Source organism: Otolemur garnettii, unplaced genomic scaffold (genome assembly GCF_000181295.1).
Source record: "Otolemur garnettii isolate 467f Iridium unplaced genomic scaffold, OtoGar3 scaffold00022, whole genome shotgun sequence".
NCBI lineage: Eukaryota > Metazoa > Chordata > Mammalia > Primates > Galagidae > Otolemur > Otolemur garnettii.
This window is the reverse complement of record NW_003852417.1, coordinates 21,795,013-21,806,477: the sequence shown is the minus strand read 5'-3', so window position 1 is coordinate 21,806,477 and position 11,465 is coordinate 21,795,013. Positions and strand designations below refer to the sequence as shown.

At 50.2% G+C, this 11,465-nt stretch overlaps 1 protein-coding gene across 1 annotated transcript in view; it reads left to right on the top strand.

Annotated features, from left to right (window-relative positions):
• Positions 1–1,605: 1,605 nt before the first annotated feature.
• Positions 1,606–11,465, top strand: part of GALNT14 (polypeptide N-acetylgalactosaminyltransferase 14) — a 202,508-nt gene continuing 192,648 nt past the window's right edge. The window contains exon 1 of the mRNA XM_023511823.1: positions 1,606–2,376. Within this exon, the coding sequence (XP_023367591.1) occupies positions 2,248–2,376 (129 nt within the window). The 5' untranslated portion in view covers positions 1,606–2,247. The remainder of the gene's footprint in view (positions 2,377–11,465) is intronic.

The following is an 11,465-nucleotide window of genomic DNA, read 5'->3' as shown; positions in this document are numbered from 1 at the left end:
TGGTGCTGCACCATCTCGAAAGCTTGGCCGTGGTGTTGTGTAACTGTCTGCCATCTGTTACTCAGAGGCAGCATCACAAAGCGCTGAGCAATGGACTCCAGCGCTGCAGCTCCTGCCTGGGGTTGACAGCAGCTCAGTGGCTTGCCTGGGGGTCCCCTGCAGAGTCTGCAGCAGAACACTTTGCAGGCCCAAATCTGCAGGTCTAGGAAGCTTGGGATGCTGCAGAGGTGAGTTCTCTTTCTGCCCTCACCTTGTCTGTGCCCGTGCTGCAGCTATTTACCTGGCCTTTCCCCAGCCAAAGTGGTAGCTGGGGAGCCTACTCCAGCCCTTCAGAGGGTTTCAATAAAGGCAAATCCTGGCTTGTCCCTATGGTTCTGTGTGATGGTCTAAGACTCTAAGAGCTCAGATAAACCTTGAAATGGGCTGGCAGGGGCGCCTAGATTTTCTGAGCTGCTTAACTTCTACTGTTATTCCTGACCCTAAACTTCTTATCTATAGCCTAGTCAAGAACTCTTTGGGGAGGGGGGCAGGACAGCCTTGTAGCTGAAATGCAAGGTACCAAACACAGGAGGCTTTGAATAGACTTCCATTTCTAAGTACAAGTCCTGGGGGCGCCATCTTACTGGAGAAGGAATTCCAGAGCCCTGATTCACAGCTATCTCACCCGCACTAAGGTATAGGAGCTTCCCTTACTCTGAGTTCTGCCCACAGAGGTGGGGAGGATGATGGCTGCAGCAAAGGGGGCATTATTCCTACCTCCCCAAGAACCTGATGAGGCTAACAACCCTCCAACTAAAATCACCCAGTTCCTGCTCTGCTGCTCCCTGGGCAGAAAAGTTTTTTGCTTCCGTTTTTTGAGCATAACACGAGTACTCTGCATCCAGCTTTACAGATTCCCCATTTTACAGATGGGGAATCTAAGGCTGAGGGAAGGCAAATAATGGACGAGATTCACACAGCCAGTGTGTCTGACCTAGGTCAGAACTCCCTTGTCCAATGATAAGACTGTGTTTCTTTCCAGCCTGCTTCAGGCCTACATGGGAATGGATTCAGAATTTGCTCGGCTTCTAGACCCAAGTGGTTTTAATCTGCAAGTGTGAGGAGGATACACTTCCCAAAGGCATTTGGAAAAAGGGGCTTTTGAAAGATATCCCTCTGCACCCACCATCTCCCTGCCCAGGGTCATTTTCCAAGAACTCCGTGTAGCGGGCTCTATTTTGGACCCCCTTTCTTGCAAGTACAGAGAGCCCTGATACTTGACAAGGAGAGAGAACCCTTATGGGAGATAATTGCACCTTAATTTTTTAAAGGATATCTTTAAAGTTAAATTTAGAGCAGCTCAGCTTTCCATTAAGCAGAAAAAGTTGCCAGGCACCTGCAGGCAGGCATAGAAACACCCCGGGCAGTTGGCTGAACTCAGCCTTCGTCCTGTGGGGTAAGGCGAGCGAAATCTGGGTGGGGCATTATCCCCGCTAGCTCCCCACCATCCCAGCCCTGGTTCAATGTTGGGCACTTGGGGGGCGGGACCCTGGTCAAGTGCAGCCCCCCTGCGGTGAGCGGGAAAGTCCTTCCAGGTACATCCTCACCTGGCAGCTGGGGGTGGCGGGCAATACGGGTGCCCTGTTTCCGCCCCGCCCCGCCCCACCCCACCCCACCTCACGATGCCCAGGGAGCAGTGCCGAGGGCTCGGCTCGGGCGGCCCCACAGCAGCACCGTGCGTCTCGGTCGGCGGGCGGCGGTAGCGCCCCCTCGCAGAGCCCGGCTCTCACTCCCACCCTGGCTTCCTCGCGGTCGGTCTGTCGGTCCCGCCCTCCCCCTTCGCTCCCTCCTCCCTCGTGCTCCTCCCGGGGTGCCTGGCACAGCCTCGGATTCCCTCCTCCCAGCCGTTCGAGTCAGTTTCCCTCTTGGCGGCGGCCGGTAAGGAGGCAGCGGCGGCGGCAGCGGCGGCGGCTCAGGGATCATCTCGCCGGCGGCCACCGAGCTGCTCCCGCTGGAGCGGGCGTCCAGCTTGGCTGCCCCTCGGTCCTTCCCTGCCGCGTCTCCCCTGCTCTCCCGCCCCCCACCCCCGAGCTCGCTTTTCTGCGAAGCGGGCGGGGCGCTTGCAGGGTCCCGCCGCCCTCTGCTCAGATCCCAGAGCAAGCGCTCCCCAGAGCGAGGCGCTCTCCAGGACTCCTGCCCCGCCAACCCTGACCGCCGGGGGGTGCCCCAGGGACGCAGCGCCGCGGAGAGAAGAAGGCAAAGGGGACCATGCGGCGCCTGACTCGCCGCCTGGTGCTACCGATCTTCGGGGTGCTTTGGATCACCGTGCTGCTGTTCTTCTGGGTAACCAAGAGGAAGTTGGAGGTGCCGACGGGACACGAAGTGCAGACCCCCAAGGTATGCGTTTTGGCAGGGCGCGGGGCAGTGGCTTGCGGGAGAGTGCACAGCCCCGGTACCAGGTTTGCGGGCTCCCGGGAAGCCAGGGCGGGGGGTCTTGGTGCTGCCAGCAGGTAATAGGCGTCTGATGCGGCTACTGTATAATGTTTCTGGGTTTAAAAAGCTGTAGGGCATCTCCGGACCCGTGGCGTGCGTAAGTGGCAGTGGGTGTAGGAGGTGGGCGCGCGCGCTCCGGGCGGAGCAGAACTCTCAACTTGAGCAGCGCGTAGGGGTCCCGGGGCGGAGGGGTCGCTGCTGACTGGCCGCCTAGGCACTGGCGGTCCGCGGACGCCGCCGAAGAGTCGCCTGCGGTTGGGAGCGGGTGGCACGGCCGGCCAGTGCAGGCGCCCGCGAGAAGTCTGGCGGCCGTGCTGACCTCCTTCCTGCAGCTGCCAGGCCCGACACCGGGAACCTGGAGGCCGGGTGCGCCGCGCGCATGTACGTCGCGGGCAAGCGCCCAGAAGCCAACCGCGCGGTTGCCGCCCTGGCCCACCCGGCCTGTTGTTACCCCCGCTCTTTGTTTCCGAGCTCCTCTGTTACATGGGAAGTTGAATGGGTCCAGAACACCATTAAAGAGCCTGTAGAAGCAGACGCCTTAGACGCCTTGGTATTGGTGGGGAGTTGAAATGGGAATCCAAGTAGCTTTTCCAACTCCTGCCCAGTCAGTTCATCTGAGTGAGCCAGAAGGTTCCCTCTACAAGCTTACTTTTCAATTCAGAGCCCTGGAGGGACTAAGAGAAAACTTCCCCACTTTCTGAATGTTCCCTGAAATCAAATGACAAAGGAAGACTAGAAGAAGAGGCATGCACATTTGTTTGATCATAACTTTTCTTCACGGGGGAGCCTTTAGAGTTCTCTTCCACAGCTTTGGCGGGGGTTGGGGGTGGGGGGGAGCTCTGCACTGCATCCAGAGCAGTCCTCCAGGGGCTGGGCCAAAGCCCAGGAAGATTAGGAAAAGGTTCAGAATCTCTAAGTAACTTGCCTTAGATCACTGTACTGATTTGAATTGAAACCTCTAGCCTCAGAATCTTTCCACTATGTCAAGTTGCCTTTCAGATTCCTTTTAAAACTAAGTCTTCTAGAACTTAGGTTTTGGAATCTTACCGTTGTTTTCAGCGAGCATTTATTTAGCACCTATTGTGTGCCCAGGCAGTGTGGTTAGTGCTATGGTTACAGAGATGAGGAACTTATTCCCTGGGTCTGGGGATTTGCTGGTCACTAGACTGGGGCCTGCAGTGAGATAGGGCTAGGATGGTTCAGTGCACTTGGCTTGTGGGAGCCTGGGGGCCTCCTGGAGGAGGAGGACATAACAGAACTGAGTTGAGAAGGATGAACAGGTTTGTCATTGGTTAGGGAGGGCATTTGAGGTAGAGATTAACTGTGCAAAACAAGCTCAGGAATGACACAGCACGTTGTGTGAGCATGGCATAATTTGAGCTCAAAGCTGTGAAGGCTGGAGGGGCGATGGCTGGAAGGCCTATAAGGGCAGAGTCAAGTCCCACCTTGTGGGTGTGAGTGTCAAGCACGGAGGAGGTGAGGTCAGACTGGGGACTTGGAATAGCCTTTACAATATGGGATCAATTTTCTCCCTCACCTCAGACCCTGCCCATAGATCTGGAGAGTTTCACTTCTTTTTCCCTCAGCAGTTCTGCTCCCTGTGAAGTAGTTAATGATGCCTGCAGGGACGTGAACTTTCTCTGTTTTGCCTTGAACCTTATTACCATAAGCTTACTTATTCTTAGTTTACACCAGGGATCTGGGACAAGAGATCTGCTTCCTTTTTCACGTGCTGTCTCTCCTCCTTTCCTGCCTCTTTTCATTGTGGTGTGCGCTCACCACATGTTGGTTGCAGGCAGCCGTATGCCAGGCTCTGTGCTAGGGGTGGGAGCTGCTAGGATGTGTACGCCTACACTGTGTCCCTGCCCTTTGACGTTGGGGGCTAACTCTCATAAATTCCTGACCTAGGCAGAATTATAAACTGAGTGTGCTGTGAGGTAGGGGGAATGGTCTAGTGTCAGGAGTCCAGACCCAGAGCCGTGTAGTCACAGACCAGGGCATTTTCTAGTTCTGACTACTTGCTCTTTGTCTTAATCTCTGACTCCTTCCCCCCCTTTTCTATATCCTCCTATAACCATGAATTCTATAGACTTCTATAATCCTGATGCCTTTTTATTATTAAGTGGCTTTTTCTTTTTGTTAGTATATTTTCTCCCTTATTTTTCACTTGTCTGTGTGGCTCTGTGTGTCTATCTGTATGTGTTAGGTGTAGTTGTGTCTGGTGGCTGAATGTCTCTCTGTATCTTAGTGTGTATGTACCTGATAGGAAGAGAGACAAAGAGAGACCCCTTCTTAGATAACACCAGAACGCTTTCATTCTCCATGACTGACTATATGCAGGAAATTTGAATGACATGTCCAAAGAAGTGCAGTGGTATCCACACCTGACTGCATGTCAGAATCACGGGATGAGCTCGTTTAACATGCAGATTCTTGGGCTTATTGAAGAGCTTATGGGTTCTGTGGATTTGGGAGAAGGTCCTAAAATTAGTATTTTTACCAGGGCTCATGTGATTCTGGAGTAGCCTATTGATAGATGGCATTTGGGAGCTAGATGAAGAATACCAAGTCTATTGATTTTTTTGTTGTTTGCTTGGCTCCATGTAACTATGGCCAAATGATTTTATTCTTGAGTTTGCTTTCAGACCTAGCTCGTGTGTTATGTCTTCATGTTAAATAACAGTCAACAGAATTGGTATAATGCTTTACAAATTCACAGACACTTTACGTGTACACATATTAGCTCATTTAATCCTCACAATAATCATGTAAGGGAGATGATACTCTCTTGCAGATGAGATTAAGGAGGTGAAGCATTTAGCCCTAGATAGGAAGGCTGCTCAAGTGGCAGTGTCGGGACAAGAATGGAATGGGATGGCTTTGGGAACTGCCTACCCTTTGCTTCTTCCTGCCATTAAACCCCCCAGACTGCCTAGGTCTGCACTGGTGGGTGATACGGTGAGGCTGGGGTTCCTGTGGCTAATCTTTAGATGCTTGATCTCAGAGAGCTCCAGAGGGTCTGGTGTAATTGTGGAGGCGCTAATGCAAGCACCATTTCCAAGGCAAGTTACACTGTGCCCTTGGAGGGCACCTTCTGGGGCATAGGAGGCGCCTCTTGCTGGACACAGTCCACCCTGGTGGGCAGGTCCCTCTGATGGGTGGGTGCACCCAATGGCTACAGTGCTGCTGCTTGTTGAGTCCCTTGCCAGTGCAGAGATTGTTTCTTCAACAGTAGCATTTCAGATGGGACTTTTGTGGATTATAGGGGAAAAACTCAGTAGTTTCCGAGTGAGTTTGGTATTCTAGGTTTCCTTAGGAAATACATGTGCATAATTATGGGGAAGGCTCTCGCCTTGGATGTGCTGAAGACTTGGAGAAGTTTTCATCTTGCTTGGGCTTCTGTCCAGCATGGTGGTGGGGCTTGTTTTCCAAATCAAGAGCACTGGGCTCCCTTCCCGTAAACATATTCAGAGAAGCTGGGAACGGTATAGAGACGAGAGGGCTGTGTTGAGGTCTCCTGCACGGGGACTACCCAACTCGTAGGTCCAGTGGAGCCAGTTGTTTTCACTGGGGACCAGGATAAGTTCTGGTTCTGGGCTCTCAGGCCTTGTTCTCTTGTCCTGACAGTGTTAGGAAATATCCCCTTTTACCCCAAATATCCCATTCGATGGGATTGGCAAAGCAGGCCTGATAAAATGACACTGATGGCTGGTAGATCACAACCCAGTGACGTGGTGAGTGTGTGCTGTACTCCTGTGTAAGAAAATCAATTGGATTTTTTTCTTAGTTTCAAGAAGGGCTGGTTCTTTCTATTAATAACCCAAATGAAGATTTCTGTAACTTTTACTTTTTAATGTTGATTCGATTCTTTTACTGTCTCCCCAAATTATTCAGCAAAGCTCTAATTTCTAACTGAAAATCATGTAAAAATTTTGATGTGTTCATTCAAATTGTATTTTAATGATAACAGCTGTACTACTAAAAAAGAGCCTGAAAAATATTTTCATTTTTTCTCTCCCCTGTCATTTGTTTGCTATTTGGAGAAGTATACAATAACAGACAGAATTGAAAAAAAAATTCTTATTTCCAAGAAACTAAATTTAGTCCAGGTGCTTAGGGCTTAGTCAAAGCAAAGGAATTTTAGGCCTAAGGGTAATTTTGGAGGAAAGTATTGGAAATGTAAAGGCTTCGAATAAAGTGCCTCGGGCCCACGTAAATGCATTGGTACTGTACTAGAAATACAGCAAATGCTATTAGAAAATAGCTTGTCTTTCTGAACATTTGCATACAACTAGTGCCTTAAGTATTTGACACTTATTTTATTCCCCATTTAGTAGATAATTTCTACCATTTAAAAAATCATGAATTTTAGAGAGAGACCCTATTAATCTACTGATGCTCAGTGCATGCACACTGGACTCTGTCCAGGGAATTTTGACTCTGGCATGACCAGAAGTGTAGCCCCTTGTGAGATGCGTGCTCAGCCTCTTCTTTACTGTGCTGGTTTCCATTCCAAGGCAGTTCCCTGGAGTTGTCAGGGGTGATGTTACGTGGTGGGTCAGAACACGGCTCGTTCCTGCAGTGGCTCTTGTAAGAAGGTAGGAAATATGCAAGTAGCACGTTGGAATCCCTGGGAGTCAAGAAATTGCATATCTTTGCTTTCTAGATGTCAAGAAGCTTTTTGTTTTTTAATTTTTTTGAACCCTGAGCCTCCCCCATCCCATCAGGATGGTAGGAAATTTACCCTATGTCAGTTTTGGCCTGCTGTGCGGGCCTGGGGCTTGTCCAGGGCTGCCTTGTCTCAGCTCCCCTCGGCTTTCCTACTCACTCTCTCCTCCAGGTCCAGGTGGGAGGCCCTGTCCCAGGGGCCCTCGGGAGAGCTCCCTCTCTCCTGAACCCTTGTTCCTTTAAGTGGCCTGATGTTTGGGGAAACAAAGACCAGGACTTTCTGTCTCCAGCTCTCAAGAGGCACAGACAGATGTCTGCTCAAATCAGGGAAGTCAGGGGGCAAAGCAGGAAGGACAGACAAATGAATGGCCTGTCACAAGCCTCCCCAGTCTGTCCGAAGAGCACCCTGTTTCAGGGCTACTTGTCTGGTTGTATCATTTACAGGAGCTAATTTGCATTCATCAGGGGTCATCTGTACACAGCACAGGGACAGAATAAGGCTGCCATGGGCAGACGCCTAGTTTACATGCCATCTGATTTATTTCCTTTGCCTGTGCCCCACACACGCCACAATTTCCCATCCCAAATTTCCAGAATAGTGTTATCCATCATCTGGCACCAAGGAACCAATTTTGAAGAAATGTATTGCTTGTGCCCTTGTTTGATTTCTGATGTTTACAGTTTGTCACTCTTCCAGAGCATCTCAAAAGTCTCTGATGCATTTTTTGGAAAATAATCTAAATTAGAAAGCAGGGATGATCATCTTTTAGGGGGAGTCTGTGAACCCTGCCGTGGCTTCTGAACATCCTACCCCAGAGATGCAGAATGACAGACTCGCCATCTGTTTGGGGAAGTGAGCCTGGCCGTGCGGTGCCCTCCGTGGCTGGCTGCGGAGTCCTCTCGCTTGTCTGCAGTTACCCGGAGCTGGGTGCAAGCCTTCCTCCTCGCCTGGTCCTCAGAGGCTTGTGCTGCTCGTGAGCTTGGGAGTCCAACCCTTTTTTTGTAGCCTCCATCATGTCAAAATCAAGTATGATTTTACCCTCTGGGTTTCTTATAGACTTGGCAGTCTGAGTGTCTCTTGCTGCCATCGGCCTGCCTCAGTCTCCCCCACTGTGAAGTGGGAGCAGCGTGCTACAGAACTAGCTGTCTCCCACCTGCCTGCCAGCAGCCTGAGTCGGGTTAGTTGTGAATAACTCTGAAGTGAGGCCATAAGGCTGTAAGTAATTATACCACCGCTACTCTGTGTCTATTACTTATCTTTTAATTATTTTATCAGAAATGCTAGATTAACTGAAAAATGAATCAGTCTCCGAGATCTCAGATGTTGAACTGATTAAGAAAGAACTCCTTTGGGATACCAAAGAAGGAATGTGTACACACATACACAGGTGCCCTGGGGAATTCTGCAGAAGCTCCTGAAATTTGCTGGCTCTGGTGTTTGGGTATTTCCCTGATACCATGTTCTGGGGCAGCAGGTTGGCATCTGGCAGTGATTGTTGCCATCCCAGGGCCTCATGAGCATGAGGAAGCTGACTGGGGGCAGAGAAGCAGAGATCTCTGTGGCTTGAGATGGATGTGTGTGGCACCCAGGGCATCCTCTCTTTTCCTGCTGCTTTTCTACCCCTACACTGTAGGGCCTACAGCTTCCTCCCTGCAGCTCAGCTTCCTCCTCCTCTTACTCACATCGCCTGAAAAGCTCGTCCAGGGATAGGGGCCTGGAGGTGGCTGGCCCTCTCCTCTTCAGGAACCCTGCTCTTCCCTGCGGGCCCCAAGGTCCAGAGCTGCCTGCCTCTGAACACTGCTCTTTATAAAGAAAGGAGGGCTCTGCTCCGGGCCACTCTGAGCCATTCTGTGTGGACACCCTTCTATCAGCACCAGCCCTTATCACTGGAAGTAAGGAGCCATCTGATCCGGTGCCTCCGGGACAATGCTGATTTCAAGTACAAAGCCTCTTCTGCATACCATTTCTTGGAGACAAGATTAGACACTTAAAAAATAATTACATTCTCCTCATGTCACTTGTCTTCCTAACTGTAGGCACTACAGAGATCTTTCAAGGAAATTCAGGAGCACAGGGCACACTCACATGTTTCTACCACGGGATTTGAACAACCAGATGAAGAGAACAGCAGCCCAGTTGCCTTTTCTCTGATGCTGCTGCTGTTGAAACCTGATCTCCATGCAAAGCGGGGTGGGAGAATATCGATAGAGCTGGTAGGACTGCCCATGATGACAGTCTGTCTCCAAAAGAGGGTACCTGTCCCTTTTCTCTGTCTTCACTACGGTTTGGAAATTAGGATTTTCTTCCCCAGCAGTCTGGGCTGAAGATTTATGTAGCTTCTCTTATTCCTCAGAGAACACTAATCATTCATGCTCCCCCTACCCCAGCCATAGAGAGACTGGTCCGGTCAATATTTATGTGCCCATCACTGCAGCTGCAATGTGCAGGCATAATGGATGCCAAATTCCTTGATGGCCATTGAAAAATTAGCTGGTGCCTGTATTTCAAGCTCATTGTTTTCTAGGATCGCAGGGAGATCAGGCCACGTGTTCCACAGATTAATTAAGCCACCCAGATAATTGGCTATTAATAGATGGCCAATTGATGGCTGCCAGCTGGGTGCTGAATTGACTAATGTCCTTATGGTGTGCAGGTGGTCTTCATCAGAGGAGGAACTGGCTGAAAGACTTGACTAATTAAAGGGTGAATCAGGGAAAGGAAGATAAGAGGTAGCTTCTTTCCCACCGTGTGGTGTGATGTTTTACAGTTTATAAAGCGTTTATGTTCACAAATGCATCATTTGATCCTTACTGCTACCCTGTGAGGTGGATGTTATTCTTATTCTTGTTTTCTGAAGTATGGTGAATCGGAGGTTATAAGGGGGAGGAGACTGGGGCGAGCCCAAGAGGGCGTAGACTCACTCTTGTCTATCGCTCACATGCTGTTTCTATCAGGGCTGTGCCAACCTTTGGGAAAATGAAATATATATGTCTGCGTTGTATGTATATTTTCACATGGGCGAAATGGTAGTGCTCTTGCTGAGAAGTGAAGCCCTACCTCTGATCAAACACCCGCATTACTTTTTTACCTACAGAGAGAAACTGAGGGACGGATTGAGAGCAATACAGACAGAGTCTTTCTGTGCAGTGTCGTGGGAGGGCCAGGAGGACTTGGGTTTTCTCCCAGGAAAGGCAAAGTTTAACCCACTCTTGGGACCTGCAGAGACATTCCACAGGACCGCTACCTTCTGGGGTGGGAAGATACTGGGCTGCAGTGGACCTGGGTGGTGTGAGAAGTGGGCAGAGGCTCCCCCTAACCCATTGTCAAGTACAGGCCTGAGGGAGCCCGGGCTCCTTTGCCTTCTCCCTCTGGGCCTGCGGGATTGACTGGGAGGCAGCGGGACTCTGCTGCATGCATGAAGCTGCTCCAAATTGGAAGTGGGCAGGATTGTGGGATTAAGGCGGAAACCATTGATGGGAGTCCCTTTTGAGATGAATGTGATCCTTAAACAATCAGAAGCAATTCCCTTCTGAGAGGAGAAGGGTTATTTGAAAGAACCTAACATATCCTGCTTGAAATGCAAGACAGGGAGGTGGGGGAATGACTCAAGGAAGTGACTTTAGAAGATACCCAGTGTCACCTTAGATCTCACCTGTGTCTCTAGAGCAGAGGGTGCCCCGTCTGTGCCCTGCTGGTTAGCTTTGAAGGCTGGCTGATGACTGCTGCCTGGTGTCGGGACTGCTGGTTCTACCAGTACAGGGAGCAGGCTCTTGGGGGCTGGTTTAGAAGCTGGGTTTGTGCTGTGTATGTTTGCTGTGTTTGTTTAAACTTGGGAGAGTGTAAGGAGAAGAGGCTGCCACTGTCTTCCTGGGTATTTGCCTGCAATTCTGATTAGCTGTTGGAAGGCTCATGATATCCCTTCCGGGATGTGCCTAAATGACAAAGTTGGTGCCTTTTTTGCTCTTGTTTGTTTCTCCTGAGCTTGGCAACATTAAAGGGTACTATATTGCGAAAGATTGTGTGTGGAATAAAAACGAAAAGAAATGTAAACCTAGAAAACTCCGTTGTTTTCCTCTCTGCCCTTGGAGGCCCCAATCATTTGCTCTATTCTGGATCTGATCAACTCTCCCTAATGCTCCCTGCCTCTGTTTTAACCGAGATTGTGGTTTCTGCTCTGGGTTTTAGCTTTACTCTTAAAACTAAGAGCGTATTTTGGTGAACTTCGTGGCAGTGTTTACTAAGCTGAACGTTCCTATGTGTATACCTGTGGCCTCACAATTTAACTGTGTATACCTGTGTATGCCTGTGGCCTCACAATTTAACT